Genomic DNA, 17836 nt, shown 5'->3' on the forward strand with positions numbered 1-17836 from the left:
TCACCATTTCAGTCACTTTCCTTTGTACATGCTCCAGTTTCTCAACATGCTTTTTGAATTGTGGTGACCAGAACTGGACACAATATTCCAGGTGGGGCCTGACCAGAGCAGAATATAGTGGCACTATTACTTCCCTTGATCTAGACACTATACTTTTATTGATGCAGCCTAAAATGGCATTGGCCTTTTCAGCTGCCACATCGCACTGTTGACTCATGTTCAACTTGTGGTCTACTTGGACTCCTAGATCCCATTCACATGTATATACTCGACTATAAGTTGATTTCATGTATAAGTCGAGGGCAAGTTTTGGGGCCAAAATTATGCATTTTGCTATGACCCGTGGATAAGTTGAAGGTAAAACTTAGAGGCACATAGCAAAGGATCTAAAGGATGAAGGAAAGCAAAACAATGTCAAAGAACTTATAAAATGAACTCTATGTGCTTACTCTTAAGACTGGATAGATGAGAGAGTAGAGGGGGTCAGTGCTTCACACATTATACTCTTGCTTTTCATCAGGAGATGGTTCCTTCTTTTAAATAAGAGTTAAGATACAGTGTTTACATTGACCCATGGATAAGTCAAGTCAGTTTTTTTTTTGGTCAATTTTTGACCTAAATTTCTAGACTTATACATGAGTATATACAGTAGTTTCATTCAGCCAATGTCCCCCATCCTATATCTGTGCATTTCATTTTTCTTCCCTAAGTGCAGTACCTTACATTGCTCCCTGTTGAGTTTCATTTTGTTGGCTTTGACCCAGCTTTCTAGTGTATTCAGGTCAATCTGTCAAAAATATTCTGTCTCCAGATATGAGATATGAAGTAGAGGAGCCCAGAAAAACAGCATGGGGTATGCAGGGCATGCTAACATTAGAAGTGGTTATGTGCCAGGCATTACACACAGCTTCTGCTCACAAGGAAGCTGCAGTAACGGCTCATAATACAGGGGATGGGCCAGTAGGGCTGATGTGGGGTCAGCCTGGCAGGCCTGTGTACACAACAATGTGATATCACACCAGAGTTGGCCCAGTGTGTGTGGTTGTCATCATGGTAGGTCCAAAGCCAGTCCAGGGCATAATGCTCTGGACTGGTCTTGGATTAAGCAGCAGGTGTTCAGATGTTCAGAGTACATGGTCAATGACTGCCTGGCAGATTCTGACCTTCATCTTACACAAATTAAATGAACTCCTGAACAAGTATTGTTCAAAAGAGTAACTTTTCCCAGCACTGCCCTTTCCTTTAAATCCCATTGCCAGCAAACAGCAGCTAAGGTAAGGAGTGCTCTGTCTATGGAGAAGATATGAAAGGTGAGAATGAGGATTCTTCCTTCTCTTACCTTCCCAGTCTTGCAGTGTGTTATCATTGTAGGAGGAAAGGCTAAAGGGATCTCCATTTTTTTCATGGGGTATTATAATGGGAGGCGGGGGGGGGGCGCAAGGGTCACACACACACATTCTAATAATGGCTGGTTTAGGAAATAGGGTGAACTATTTCTGGCATTTTGGGGAACAGCTTGGCATATTTCTGAGCCAGTCTGATACAGGTTGGCAGAGTTTGCCTAGCCTATACAGAAGTCTCACTGCATGCTCAATGAAGTTCCCTTCAAAATTGGAAAGAAGCTTGTTTTCTACAGAAAAGGTTTGCTCCATTCAGGCCTTAGGAACATTGTAGATGGCATGTTGGTCTTGGAACTAAATGTTTGTTCTCTGTGTGACACTCCTCCCTCTCCCATATTCTATACAAAGAAAAGTGGAATTCTGTGCTTCTTTATATATCATGCCAATGCAGCGTATTTGCATAATTTTCTTTTTCTTTGCGCAATTCATTCTTCCTCTACTTATCCTGGAAAGAGATCAGGAGTGATGCAGGGAGCTGCAACCCTGCTTTCAGCATTTGGAAACCTTTCTGGCTTCTACTGAAGCACATCTTTGCAATTAAAATTGTATAACTTGCTTTAATTGGGAAAAAAAGAGAAAAAAATAAGTTTAAGTCAAAAACCTTTGGAACAAATGTAGACCATACTTTGTGCTTGTGTGGGATTATAACAGTGATTTCCAAACTCTGGTCCTCCAGATATCTTGGACTTCAGCTCCCAGAAGCCTCAACCATATTGGCCAATGGTCTGGGATTCTGGGAGCTGAAGTCCAAAACATCTGGAAGGCCAGAGTTTGAAATATTTGAATATCTATTGAATAAGTATAGCATTCGTAATGGAGAAGGAAATAAGGGGTAAAAAAACAAATAGGAAGAATAAGATGTAAGTATAGTTAGTAGTAGTTGTGTATGTTAAAAGATTGATATGTTGTGTTGTAAAATTTGTTAATAAAAAAAAATATCACTGGATTAAAGTATTTACACAGTTCCTGAGCTCAGGTTCCTGCTTCAGGTAGCAGTAGAATCATAAAAATGTAAATGGAAGGGATCTTGGAAGTCATTCAATCCTGCCCCAATTCTATGCAAGATCAGTAGTTCAAGATGCAACAAAAGCATCCCTGACAGATTGCCTTTCAGCCTCTCCATAAATACCTAACAAAGAGACAAGCAGGCCACCTGCCAAGGCGGACTGTTCTATTGCCAAACAGCTCTTATTGTTCTACTGTTTCTCCTAGCATTTATCATAAAGCGCTGCTTCTCTCCAATTCCGATGCATTGGTTCAGGTCTTGCTTTTTGGAAAACAAGTCTGCTCCAGTAATCAAAGCTGCTCTCCATGCATTAAAGCTTAGCCTTCTGTTACCTGGCTGGAAAAATCCTGCAGAACTCACACATTTCCACTCCAAGAAGGAGGCCTAGTAAAAGGTGTCAACTTACCCTCTTCCCTCCCTCTTCTGGCAATCCATAGAGGCAGTCAAGAGGGATTCTGAGGTTATTGGGTGTGGATGCCTAGAACTCTGAGCCTTCCCTGGCACTTTGGGCTTGGGTGTGGACAGAGTGAAAGCTGCTGCCTGCTGCTAGTACACACTGGGGCTTGTGGAAGACTAAGTGTCTTTCTTTCTTACCAGTGGCCTTCTCCACAGGAGACGGAGAGGAACAGTCATTTCAAAGCCTATTTTTAAAACAATTCATTTTGGGATAATTAATGATGACAAGATATTTTTAGAGCAATCCCAGCAATGGATCCTGTAATTTGTGGGACCATGTGGGTGTCCCAGTGGTTGAAAGACAACAGTCAGCCTGAAAAGGGAATGGCAGAGATTCAGTATATACAAGAAACCCCAAAAAAAAAAAAAAAGGAACTTCCTTTTAGCAAAAGCAAACAATAAGTTTTCCCTGATGTGGTCTTTGATTGTCCAGGCTGCATATACAGAAATGTGAAGGCAAGGAGGCAAATTGCTTTCATAGGTTTCTGACATTTCCTTGTAGGACTACTTGAAAGAAAGCACTTTTATTTGCTTGTTTACATATTTATATCCTACCTTTATCTAAAGATCTCAGGGCAGTGTGCTATAAAACTATGTGACTATTTTCAATAGCATACAAATAAAATGCATTTTTAAAGGCTAACAACATATTTAGCAAGCTGAAAAGACAAGGTAAAACTGGTTAAAATATAGTGGGCCCTCAAGAACCACAGGTTCCAGACCCACAATTTCCACTGCCAACAGATCATCACACCCCATATTATGAAATAGCAATGACATGAATGCACATGCTTCAGCATGTCCATGTTCACATTGCTGCCATTTAATAATATGGGGTGCAATCATCCACATTTTTTGTGGCAGGGTGGGGGAGCAGAATTGAATCTGCATAGCTATAAAGGGTCCACTGTAGCTTAGAATTATTTTAACTGGAGTTTGTCACGTGGTATTTTTTACCAGACTACACTACGACAGCAGCTGTGAGCAAAGGTAGCTCAGAAAAATATATTTTTTGATTATCATTCCCACAATCCTCCAGTAGCATATCCTAGGATATGTTGCTTAGGGGATTTGGAGTGGAACAGTCCAAGTATGCAAGTTTTCCATGCTCTGGCTGAAGACAAGGTGCTCTCCAAAGACAACCTCCTCACACAAACAATACATGAGTTGCATATTCGAATATAACAAGTAGGATCTGCAACAAAATGTTGCAGGGTGAACTGCTGCTCTTCATGACTGGTTGTAATTTGGCTTCTTCCACTATGCTTCATTCCATTCTGCAGTCAGTCAGTATTCTATGGTCCCTGGACAACCTCAGTTCTCCTGGGTTTGTTTTGGTCCTTGCCAAAGATATTTCCAAAGGGGGAAAAATGTCTGCAAACCATGAAGCCTCTCCTCTCCAAAATCCTACTGATATGTACATCTGTATATGTTGGTGGTGCCATCTTATATATATATATGTACTAACAGTTGAAGAATTGAAATTGTTACTGGTATATATGATTACAGTCTTATAAATCCAACATACAAGGGCCCTATTCTCACTGGCACTTTTGCGCTGGAGGGAACTGGGAAGCTTCGGTTTCTCCCTCCCCGAATCCCTCCAGAAGCAAGTGCTGACTACCAATCAGGGGCATTTTAACCCGAATGTCCTCTTGGGAGAAGTCGGGTTTAAGGTGAAGGTGCCTGGCTGTCAATCAAATTTAGTTCCACTATGGTCATAGGTGACGTTTGCAGCATTCATTGGGCATCAGAAGTATGCTTTCCACCCCTCCTTTTTTTTAACGGACCTGGCACCACTTGTCATATTTAAAAACCTCTGGTGTGTGTGTGTGTGTGTGTTGTGGGCATTTGGGTCAGTGCAGGTTATGATCTGCCCTTGGTCCCATTTTCAACCCCAAAATGCAAGCTAGTGCCATCTCTGTATCCTGTATCCCCCCCTTGCCACCCCAGAATGCCTCATACACATGCAATGATGATAATAATAATAATAATAATAATAATAATAATAATAATAAATTAATTCCTCACCTCGGAATGCCAGAAAAGAATGCTTTTTTGTTGTTGCTTTCCCTAGGCTATCCCTGAATTCTTTAGAGACAGTAGCAAAAGCATTCTGTGTATCAATTTGCCAAATTGGAAAGAGAAACATATTGTAACATTTGCATTGTTGCATTCATTAGCAAAGGAAAAAAAGGTTTTTTTTGCAAAAAACATTTCCCCTTTGCTAGAAGCCAGGAAATTAAAGGGAAAGGGAACAAGCAGCTAGCCACGTTCTATCTATCTATATATCTACCTCAAGCAAAAAATCATGCACATTTTTTGTCAAAAATAATTTTTAAAAAAATTAAAAAGGGGGGGGGGGGGGAGAAGGTGCCTGATGCGAGCTCCATTCATGCCCTGCCTCTGACCTGAACTGAACTGACCCTTTTCCTCCTGCTTACATTCTCTTCAGAGGAGGTTTGCCATTGCCTTCCACTGAGGCTGAGAGAGAGTGACCTGTCAGTTCCAACTAAAGTAGACCCATGGAATCAATTGGAAATAAAAGGGAAATGCAGCACAGGCATTCTGACTGTAGCATCTGCCTATAACACTAATAATAATAATAAAAATAATAATAAAAATAATGGCTCTTAAGTTCCAGGAGGTGATATTTGCAGCACTCATTGGGGCATCGAAAGTGTGCTTCCCCGCTCCTTTTTTTTAGAGCCAGACACCAGAATGCACAGATTCTGTCAAATTAAAAATCTCTGGTGTGTGTGTGTGCGTGTGTTGTGGGCATTTGGGTCAGTGCAGGTTATGATCTGCCCTTGGCCCCATTTTCAACCCCAAAATGCAAGCTAGTGCCATCTCTGTATCCTGTATCCCACTCCCTTGCCACCCCAGAATGCCTCATACACAGGTAATAATAATAATAATAATAATAATAATAATAATAATAACAACAACAATAACAACAACAACAACAACAACAATAAAATTAATTCACCTCAGAATGCCAGAAAAGGGTGCATTTTATTTTATTTTTTTGCTTTCCCTAGGCTACCCCTGAAATCCTTGAGATAGTAGCAAAAGCTGTATCAATTTGCCAATTTGCCTAATTGGAAAGAGAAACATTAACATTCGAATTGTAGCATTCATTCGCATTTTGCAAAATACTCTTTTTGCAAAGGGCGCCTTTCAGTGAGGAAGCCAGATCTAAATATAAATCTACCCATTGCAAAAAATATGCACATAGACAGAGAAAAATAATTAAAAAAAAAAAAAAACCAAAGGGAAAAGGTCCCTGCTGTAGAGCAGAGGCTTGGCTTGCTCTGGCTCCCTGACCTGCCCTGAATTGACCTCGTCAGTCACCCCCTTTTTGCCTCCTGTCAGATTCCCTTTTTTTTGCATCCTTCCTCCGGCTCCTTCCTTCTCCTCCTCCTCCTTCTCCGATGAAGGGGAGGGAATGCTCTGCCCTTTGCCCGCCTCTGACCTAAATCCCTCCCTGAACTTGCCCCGATCATGATCGGGGACAAAAGTTCATATTCAGCATAACTCGGGTTTTTTTTGGAAAAAAGACAGATTTTACCCCGATTCTGGATACTCAGCACTAAGGGGCATTTCCTCGTGTGTGCCTCAAATCAGATTATGACAGAATCGGGCCCAATATGAACTTCATGTGGAAGAATCAAATCCTGAACTGGGTTAAAGTGTAGTATGAATGGGCCCAAGGGCATCACTAGAGGGCTGCAGGGAGTTGGGTCGCACCAGATCACACTCTAAGGGGAGTTGATACCACTGCTTCCCAAATGTCTGCCTTTTCACAGAACCCCATTGTGGGAGAAAGATGGGATATAAATCCTTGAAATAAATAAATAAAGGTGGGTGGGTGGGTGGGTGGGTGGTTAAGAGGATTAAGGGTCTCCCCTTTCCTTATTGCTTCTATGGTATAAATCTCTATCCCAAATGACAAATCTTTTCTCATATAAAAATAAAGAGCTCAATTATATGCATTTATGTATGACAGGTCTTTAGCCCCTCACTTTGTCCAGACAAAGGAAACTTGAGGGTGCTTTTACATGTCATGCAAGCTAATATACAAAACCTTGGTGAGCTATTTACATCTAGACTGGGGGAGACAGCAGGAGGTTCTTTTGTTTTAATGAGATCTCCTGACACAGAATCATGGTCTAACTTTTGCGTGTCTGGAGCATAATTTGTCAGTAGCAGTAGCAGCAAACTGCATGCTAATGTGTTTATTTTATTAGCAGTGTGCTAACACCTACAGGGTATTTCCTAGATTAGGCTTTAGCTTTTTAAAATGTTGGATTTCTGCATGTGTAGGGTGCTGTGATTCCATTCAGATTATTTTATATTTCTAAATATATATACTCCCACTTGACAAAGACTCTATTTCAGATACCAAAAGGATCCTTTTTTGAACACAGAGATTTATGGATTGAGAGCCCAACTAGACATGACATTGATTGAATTAATGCAACTAACTTGTCTGTGCTGTGGATTATTGGTTTTATTTTGTAAATATCAGCAATGGGAAATCCTCTGGGATAGGAAAATGTCCCAGTTCCATTCTCTTTCTACTTTCTACTTATGTCCTCTTCATCTTACTTCACTTACTGCACACTGAGTTTAAAGTGTAAAAGTAGTTTGCATTCAGTTAACTCAGTGGGAAGAGAGGAGAGGAAGGGATGGAATCTTGTCCTGTCCTGTACACTCAGGCAAAAGCAAACCACTGCAGCATCTCCTAGCTTGTGTGTTTTTCCTTATTAATACATTCTGCCATCTTGATCCATTCTGGTGTTGCTTGGTCACATGTGAAATGGTTTCATGTGTGACATGGTGGCAGGTATGCTATACCACACACTGGGACCCTTCTCTCAAATACAAATTCCCTGCAGACCTGATACATCACACTTTCACAAGATGTAGTTCTAGCTGCCAACTAGGAAGACTTTAAAGGGAATTTAGATAAATTCTTGGGAATGGTTCAATCAGTGGCCACTGGTCAAGGTATTACATTAAGTAATCTACTAGGCACAGCAGGCCTGTCTGTATCAGTTGCTAGTTGCTAAGGAGTGTGAGATGAAGGAGGCACTTGGACTTCCTTCTTACTCAATGACCTGCTTGAACAGCCACAGTGAACAGAACAGGTATGTTTTAGATCTGCTCCAATGTGGCTCTTCTTCTGTTCTTGTGCCTGTGGCATTCCAAGCAAATGGTCAATGAGCTGGTGAAGTGATCCATCTGTGTGGGAGCCCTGTTACTTCTTTGCTCACAACTTGGGTGTCAACACACACAAAAATGCCCCTGATGGTTTGTAATTAGAGGATCCATATTGGTGACAGATGTGCATTACAGGACTGGAGAAAGTGAGTACATAATCTTCCAAGAATAACACTAATGGGTAGATTTTTTTCAGTCATTAGAAAAAAAAAATTGGCATGTGAAGCAGCTGATGACAGGAACAGAGCCAACTGGCAAGCCTGGTCTCTGGTGATGAGCCATAACCAGACTTCATGCACTGAGAAATTTAGATAATTAGTTTATTACACTTATGTCCCTCTTTTCTTCTGAGGAACTTAGAAGTTGGGGGAGATGGTTGAGGGAGAGAACAGCAGACAGGCACAGCACCATTGTGCCTTGACTCCAGCAAATGAGGAAAAGCCCTCTCAACCCCAACTCATGGCAACCCTGTGGATGAGACATCTCCAAGATGCCCTATCCTCCATTGCTATGCTTAAATCCTTTCTGATTGAGTCTAGCCATCTGGTGTATAGTCTTCCTTCCATTCTATACTTTCTACCTTTTCTAGTATTATTGTTTTTTCTAATGTGTCATGCCTTCTTATAATGTGGCCAAAGTATGACAGCCTCAGTTTCATTATCTTGGGTTCTAGAAAAGGTTCAGGCTTGATCTGGTCAAGGACCCATTTGTTTTTCATCCCCCCCTCTCTCTGTGTGTGTGTATGTGTGTGGGGTGTGTGGCAACTTTTAAGGCAACACTATATAAGGTTTTCTTTGCAAGATTTGTTCAAAGAACGTTTCCCATTGCTTTCCCCTGAGGCTGAGAGCATTGATTTGCCCATGGTCACCCAGTGGATTTCATGGCCAAGCCGGAATCAAACCCTGGTCTCCAGAATCCTAGTGCAATGTTCAAGCCACTACTCCACACACAAACTCTCTTGTTTCCTATCTTTTTCGGATGTAAACCTGAGGACAAGGAAATGTCAAATTAACAATTTGAAGGCCACTGGGAGCCTTTTGGCTGAAGAGCAGGGTATAAATACTCTAAATAATAAATAAATTCTTTCTCTCCCACATTTTCTTTATTCTCACAATGGGGTAGGTTAGTGACTGAGAGCCACCCAGTCACTTTCATGGATTAGTGAGGAGTAACACTAATATTTCCCCAGGCCAAGTCCAATACTCTTAACCATCATGGCATGCTGGCTCTCCAAGTGAAAGATTACTTCCCAGTGGTGTTGAGCCCCTGTAGCCCTCTCAAAAACAAAGCTGTGGGACCCAAATGAGGCACAATGACAACAGATCCTTTAAAAAAAAAAGCCTTTTCTACTCATGCATAAAGCAGAGATGAAGAAGAATCCACTTTACAGGGTAAAGAGGGCATTGTCCAAATGAGGGGGTTCTCAGTCTTCCCCATGGTTCACGTAGTCCCTCGCCATAGTCATTTTTTCTCCAAGCTGAATCCTCTTGGGACCTGGCTGATAGAAACTGAACTTCATGACAGACTCAATTACTTTTTTGGATTATAATTCACAGAATGCTTCATCTAATGTGGCTACTGGCCATGCTGTCAGGATGGGGGGCAGTCTGGCAGTTGTAGGCCAAAAAACAAAATTTCCACTCTTTGGGCTTAGTTCACATTCACTCCCTCATCTCATAAGTGGTTAGGGGAATAGAATATGCCTAGGTTGATTTTCAATCCTCAAACAAAATGTGTGTCTGGGGGGATTGTTGTATCACTACATCATCATAATAATAATAATAATAATAATAATAATTTGTTTTATTTATATACCGCTATTCCAAAGATCATAGCGGTGAACAGCAAGTAAGCTAATTAGCAAGTAAGCTAATTTGCCCCCAACAGTCTGGGTACTCCTTTTAGCGACCTCGGAAGGATGCAAGCCTGAGTTGAGCTTGGGCCCTTTTGCTGGTCTTGAACTCGCAACCTTGTGGTTTTGAGTGAATGGCTGCAGTACAGGCATTTAACCACTGCGCCACCAATGGTTTTATAAAATAGACTGGGTCTATTGTCTCTTAAAATTATCATCAGCTTTTAATCATATTATTTGGGGGCTCAGCCCATGACAGATAATAGTGCATGCCAAGCTTATTAGTGCAAGTGAAAAAGAGAAAGATGACTTTCAACCCTCTGGCATTATATGTGCTCTAGATTCTGCATGTTCTTGGCAGTGTTCTAATTTATGTAAGCTGCCCATAAATTAGCTTACTCCTCTAACACTGAATGTCACAAGCTTTTTGTGTCTTGATATATAGAGGCAGAAAACAGGAGCATCCTGGGATTGCATTACCAAGAAACACCTTCCCTGGGTGGCTGAGGATTATTTAAAGACACTTGTATGATGACAGTTGCACCTATAACACAATTATTTATAAGTAGGTTCTTCAACGAAATCCTTCAGCATGGAGGGCTCCTTTTCAGGATTACAGCTAGCCAGCCAGCCATTCCATCTGCTAGAATATTTGATCTCATTTTCATTTCCTTCATATATTTTTAATATCTTGCCCTACAGAAAGAAAGAAAGAAAGAAAGAAAGAAAGCATTCTCATTCTTAATTAGACTGTTTTGAAGGAGCACTCCCATGCACACTTATGTATTTCCCCAAACGATTTATTGTACTTCCCACTGTCCTATTGGTTGTTACCCAATATGCCAATGATTTTGTTGTTATTATGATGACACTATCCTAAGGTTGCTTGGCAAGACCTATTCAGAGGGTTTGCCATTGTCTTTGTCTTAGGCTGAGAGAGTATGACTTGCCCAAAATTACCCAAGGGGTTTCCATGGCTGAGTTCATTCAAACCTTGGGCCCCCAGAGTCCTAATCCAGCACTCAAACCATTGTACCCTACTGGCTCAAGTGCTCGTGATAGGTTCCCCGGGCCCGGGGATGGATATTTGTCCACCTGTCCTGAACGGGATGACACTTCCTGTGAAGGACTCAGTTCGCAATCTGGGGGTGCTCCTGGACTCGTCGCTCCACCTTACATCTCAGGTGGATGCGACGGTCAGGAGCACCTGTTATCAGCTTTGGCTGATACGCCAGCTGTGACCCTACCTGGGCCGGGGGGACCTTGAAATGGTGGTACATGCACTGGTAACCTCTCAATTGGATTTCTGTAATGCGCTCTACATGGGGCAACCCTTGTACCATACTCGGAAGCTTCAGCTGGTTCAGAATATGGCAGCAAGACTGGTCACTGGATCTTCCAGGGCCAGTCATATAACAGCTATCCTTAAAGACCTCCATTGGCTGCCCATTTGCTTCTGGGCGCAATACAAGGTGTTGGTTATTACCTATAAAGCCCTAAATGGCTTGGGCCCAGGGTACTTGGAGGACTGCCTTTCTCCATACAATCTGCCCCGCACACTCAGATCGGCCGGGAAGCAATTGCTAAGAGTTCCAGAAGCAAGATATTCTACCACCACATAGAGGGCCTTTCCCACCTCGGTCCCCAAGCTCTGGAACTTGCTTCCCGGCGAGCTCTGCTCGGCCGCCTCTCTGGACCAATTTAAAAAGGGGCTCAAAACACACCTTTTCCAGCATGCATACCTCTAATACCCCCGAGATAACCCCTTCTCTCCCCTCACTGTTGCACTATTGTGCTAGCTTGGACAGTTATTTCTATTGTAGTATGTTTTAACTGATGTTAATATTGATTGATGTTTTTATTGTATTTTCTGGATTGTACTGTTGGATGGTCTAAGTGCTGTAACCCGCCTTGATCTTTGGAAAGGCGGGCTAGAAATAAAGTTGTTATTATTATTATTATTATTATTATTATTATTATTATTATTATTAGTCAATAGTGCCATTATGGCTACAAAAGAACCAGAGCTTGGATGGTTGCTTTTCAAAAGTAATTTGTTCTATTACTTGTTACAGTGTTTAAAAAGCAGCCCTCATTGCATTGATGGGAACAGTTACCTCATTGCATTATTTGTGCTGAGCATTACTTTCTTTTAATTTGGAAAAGGAAAAAGATCTTTAGATTGTGACTTGCCAAAGGTCCCCCAGTGGGTTTCATGGCAGAGCTGGGAATTGAACCTGGTGTCCAAAGTTGTAGTCCAACACTCAAACCACTAGACCATGCTGTACAAGTTATTAATTGAGAACCATTGGCGGGATACAAACCGCCATATAGTACGTCTTCTATACGTACTAGGGTTAGGAAGGGGCGGTGCTTCCGCACCCCCCTAACCCTAGTACGTATAGAATACGTACAACATGGCGGCGCCCCTTCCACATGGGGGCCGCCATGTTTACGTACTGGACGCATAGCGTCCAGACGTGTCACGGCGCCTATGACGTCGCGAATGCACCAGCGGCACCTCGCGACGTCATAAAGGCGCCGCAAAAAGAAGCTCCGAAATGGAGCTTCTTTTTTGCTCCATGCGGGAGCCGCGCGGTTTGGCTGCTGCGGCTCCCTCGCGGAGCAAATGGCGCTGGCGGGAGACCGCCGCTTTGCGGCGGTCTATATCCCGCCATTGTTTTTCCATATTATGTTCTAACTGTAGCCTCTTATCCTAAGTACAGATTTCTCATCAGGACTATCTTCAAGAACCATCCATAGCTTTTAATGATCTATGCAATCAAAGGCATCACTATAGTCTATAATACTGATTTTTTTCTGGAATTCCTTGGTGGACTCCATTAGTCATTATATGTTTGCAATGTGGTCCCTATCAAATTCCACTTGACCTCAGAGATTTCTCCTTCCATATATGATTGGAGTCTATGATGCAGAATTTAGAGCATCATTTTACTTGCATGAGAAATTAATGCTATGATCTTATAGTTGCTGCAGTCTTTTGTATCTCCCTTTTTGTGGATGAGGATGTATATTGATCATTTCCAGTCTGTTGGCCATCATTGTGTTTTCCATATTTGTTGGGATATATTATTTAACACTAGATTTCATTCTGTCTGTGTAAATTGTAGCAGTTCAATTGGAATATCATCTCTTCCTGGCGATTTATTCTTCCCAATTTCTCTTATAGCAGCTTCCACCTTGCTTTCTAGAATTTGAGGTTCAACTTCATATGATCCTTCATTCCACGTGTCATTCAATTTTTTCATATTTTTAATATAACTCTTCTGCATATTGCACCTGACATCTTTTTATTCCTTCTTGATCTTGTAGTATGTTCTTTTTATTGTCATAAAGCATCCTGGTCCTTTGTTTGAACTTCTCTTTTAGTTCCTGAATCTTATGGAAGAGACAGTAAGAGCTTTTTGACAGTGGAATATACTCCCCCAGAGAGTGCTGGAGTCTCCTTTGGAGGTTTTTAAGCAGAGACTGGATGGCCCTCTGTCAGGGATGTGTTGATTGGGAGTTCCTGCATGACAGGGGATTGGACTGGATGACCCTTGTGGTCTCTTCCAACTCTATGATTCTAGGTCTCTTCTTTCTTTTTTGTTATTCTATTTCTCTGCATTGATTATATTAGTTCTTTTTGAGAACTACTTTGTAACTTTGTTACAACCTCATTATCCCACTCAGCCTCTGTAACATTATCTGTAAAATTGTACTTCTAAGCTTGATATAAAAAAAACAATTATACACAGAGAAGTAGTTTGTAATTAATATGTAGGTTATAGACCACAATTGCATCCTGGTTTTGATCTCTCCACTTCTTCCCCATTACCAGATACAACCTTTACTCAGTGATAAATAACTGTCATTTGTTGCTAGTTTTCCTCTGGAAAAGAGATATTGGAAGATGTCCTTTAAAATGTTTGGCAGTGTCCACATACTTCTCATTATACGCTTCCTTAGATCCTGTGCTAGTTGAATGATGAGATATGAATTAAATAAATAAAAAATAATTCTGAAGAAGCACATGGTAGTAATGTAATGCTATCCATGAAGACCATGAGCATCTTTCTAAGTGTAAAGGTGAAGTATTGTTTTATATGTATTTTATAGAATGTACGCCATTGGCAGGTTTCATATTTATCAATTTTATTGTTTGTATGTACAGCACTGTGTAAATCTACAGAGCTATATAAATAAAGTATAATAATAATAATAATAATAATAATAATAAGTATATGGAAAGATGAGTTTCTGCAAGTTAATCAAATAACTTGATTAATGGGTAGAACTAGAAGAACATTGATTCTACTACCCAGATAGGAACACTGAGGCCTTATCAACACATGTGGAGGGCCAAGGTGGCAGAATGCTATGTACCACTTTGGTCTTAAGGTGGGCTGACTATATTTTGGATGCTTTACAGACTCCCTACAAACAGAAAATTAGCACAATTGATGCTCTGGGACAGAACCTCTTTCTTTGGCCTACTAGTTTCCTATTTGTAGGGAACTTTTATAGTGGACCCATGGTATCTGCTGCGGTTTGGTTCTAGGACCCCTGTGGATACCAAAATCTGTGGATGCTAAAGTCCCATTAAATGGTGTAGCAGAATTGTGTTCCTTACATAAAGTGGCAAAATTAAAATTAAATTATATTTTCAAGACATGGATGGTTGCTATTTTGAAGAAATGCATCTGAAAATCTTCCCACATTTGTGGGGTTTTTCTACTTTTAAAATCCCATTTCTGAGTGGGATTCAGCTAGTGTGATAAGTCTCATAGAGTTGGAAGAGACCACAAAGGCTGTTCAGTCCAACCAAAAGAAAATTCAGTTCTGAAATCCTAAATTTCGGTCTGAAGTGGCAGTCTGCTTGACTCCCATACTCTCTCCTATGTTAGCATATAGATGTAGGGTCCTAGAAGGAATTCCTCAGGTTATATTTTGGTTCTTTCTCATGCTCATGATTAGCCATGAAAAGTTTCCCTTCAGCTTGTATGCAATGGTGTGGTTCGCTGCTGCCTGGAAATAGCAGCACCCTCTGTTACCTGTCTGTCCTAGCAAGTAACATCTGTTGGGGAATCCAGCATCTGTTGGAAAGAGAGCAGCTGGTGAGGAAGGAACTTGTCAAGTCTATGCTCAAAGCTCCTGCTTTGACATAACTTGGACAGAGATAAAAAGGAAAATAGTACAAGTTCACTTTTTAAACATGAAATTTTCATTAAAGATGAACATGGAAATAGCATGAGGAGTTCACTTTTCAAACATTTTGGTATTCATTTCATCAGTATTCTGTTGTTTTCAAGTAGAAGCCAGACATCTGACTCTAAAATGATATAGCTGATAGTGAACTTATAGGGGAATCAGCAGTGTTTTCACATGTACCAGATATTCCACCTGCCAAGCATTGGTGTTGAGGATGTGTATGTGTGAGAGAGAGAATCAGTCTGTAGCCACCACAAAGAAAAACATTTATCTTCCCAATTCCAGGAAAGTCATATTAACTCGTGTAAGACAGATGAGAACAAAAATCCCATAAACTGTTAAAAGCAGACATTAATTTGAGAAATAAGACTGGAGGGCAACTTGGGGCTTCCCTGTCATTAGAATGAGGCAACCTCAGACAGAAGCTGGTGGGGAGTATTCCTTTTTAATACTCCTCTCCTCTGTTGGAAGACAGTTTCACATGCTAGACACTTTGTCCTGGGCCCCCCAACCATCCTGCTGGTTTAGCTATCTTGGAGGACACTTAACCAGTCAGTCAGTCAACCTTTATTAGGCATAGAAAAAACATATGTTTACAATAAATTACAATAAAATTTACAATAAAAATTTACAATAAAATTTACAGAAACCTCAGGGTCGTTGTTCGAATTTGAGCCCTAGTCTTGTTGCTTCCATTAGAAAATTGGCCATTAGCCTGGTTATATATTGGTTTCAATCTTCTAATAGAAATTCCACTGTTAACCCAATTAAAGAGATATTCATTTCCACTAACCTTCTTAACAATTTTTCCCTCGGAGTTATATACAGTGGACAAAGCAACACACTTAACCATCACCAGTCCTGAAGTAAGATATGGAAAAAGGCCTTCTGCATGGGAAAAGGCTCCAGTTTGTTGTTTGTCTCAGATAGCACAAAATATAGGACCAGCCCTAAGGGAAGTCCATAATTCATCAAGTGCCTATAAAAACCTAGGCCATAATACATAGAATCATAGGAGATTATCAGATGGGGGGAAAGGATGCCCTTGTCCCATCCTTATCACATGATCATGAAAAGATTTTCATATGACATCACACTTGTCAGTGTCCTGTCAGTGAACTGGCAACTGTCCTGTCATTTTGTATTAATGTGAATTTGCACTGATACAATTCCACTTCAATGACACGATAATGACAGGATAAGCATGACGTGTATGAAATGCTCCCTGTCTGATAATCTCTATAGAGTTGGAAGAGATCCCAAGGGCCATCCAGTCCACCCCCCTGCCATGCAGGAATTCACAATCAAAGCACCCTCAATGGACGGTCATCCAGCATCTGTTAAAAAACATCCAAAGAAGGAGGCTCCACCACACTCCAAGGGAGTCAGGTGTGGGCACAGTGTGGCCCACGGGAGTTAGACTGGATGGCCCACAAGACCCATTTCAACTTTATGATTCTATTCCTCTTTGTGGCCCTTGGAACAAACTTTTGTGGTCTCTGAACTCCGAAGACCTCAAACTTCCTGCCCTCATTTTTAATGATGTACTTTTGGGGCAATATTTGTCCCAAAGTCTCATAGAAAATCACCTAAATATATTAAAACGCAGAAAATACCCTACCACCACATGCACCCCAGAACCCTATACTAACCCCAAATACTTTGATTTTCCTCTGCAGCTCCTCTGCAAATGACAACAGGAGGTGACACAATGTCACTTCTGTCACCATTCTGAGAGAAACTGTAGGAGAAAATGGAGGTATTTGGGCTTGCTGAGGGAAGTGTGACTCCCCCAAGGAAAGAAAATGGTCCCGTGGTCCCCATTTAGTTGCCTATCCTTGATGTATGTTCTAGCCTTTAACCTTGAGAATCTTCACTAATTTTACAGAAAGTCATTTCTGAGTAAGATTGGCACATTAACTATATATGCCAGTTCACCTTCATTGACAGACTTCCTCAATCCATCAAATACCAGTCTCTTTTAATTTTCATTGAGCTTGGTTGCTTCTCAAAGCAAGACGACATTACCTTGGAACTTCCTTCCTTAGAAAACTAGAAGAGAGAAATTATATGGGGAACGCCATTTCTGCCATGAAAGGACATACCCAGTTCAAAGATGTTTGTTTTATTTGTGTGAGGAATTAAATGTTAACCATGGTTCTATTCTTTAGGAGAAAGATAATGAGTTGTTTTGAAGTTGAATGGAATACAGAACTTAATAAATAAAAAATTATTAAGATTCCCATTACTGTAGCTTTTCTTCTATATTAGAAAGCATTTAGTAGAGTGGGCGGTGGCACATCTTGCATTACATCTCTTCTGTATAGCTGAGTGTAACTCGATTTTGATGTGGTTCTTTTCTTAGAGCTGGAAAATGGTATGTGGTCCCTCCAGCACAAGCTTTGTTCCATCATGGTGAAGCAAGAGCAGAACATGGCACCAGAATTCGCTGAGACCCAGACTTCAGCTAATGTGGTTCCTATGCTGAACCTCAATCCAATGCAAAGGTTGCCAGTCCCTGAAGAGGTGAGTCTACGCCAAAACATCGAAAGTTCAGATTTTGGTACTACCTATGGTTTTTTCACATCCTTCAGTCAAAATCAAGGCTAGGAAACCTCTTTCAACCCAAGGTCCAGAATTAATTTCAGAAAAGTTCTCAAAACCACATTCCAGTGGTGGGTGGGC

The 17836-nt window shown here is 41.1% G+C and overlaps 1 protein-coding gene across 3 annotated transcripts in view; it reads left to right on the forward strand.

The window, feature by feature from the left end:
* The window catches only part of CREB3L1 (cAMP responsive element binding protein 3 like 1), a 115294-nt gene that overhangs the window by 62882 nt on the left and 34576 nt on the right, over positions 1-17836 (forward strand). For all 3 annotated transcript variants that reach the window (XM_089521527.1, XM_089521529.1, XM_089521528.1), the window contains exon 3: positions 17517-17677. In XM_089521527.1, coding sequence (XP_089377653.1) covers positions 17517-17677 — 161 coding nt within the window. The remainder of the gene's footprint in view (positions 1-17516; positions 17678-17836) is intronic.

Source organism: Sceloporus occidentalis, unplaced genomic scaffold (assembly GCF_023333645.1).
Source record: "Sceloporus occidentalis isolate IW3139 unplaced genomic scaffold, rSceOcc1.0.p SCAF_4, whole genome shotgun sequence".
Lineage (NCBI taxonomy): Eukaryota > Metazoa > Chordata > Lepidosauria > Squamata > Phrynosomatidae > Sceloporus > Sceloporus occidentalis.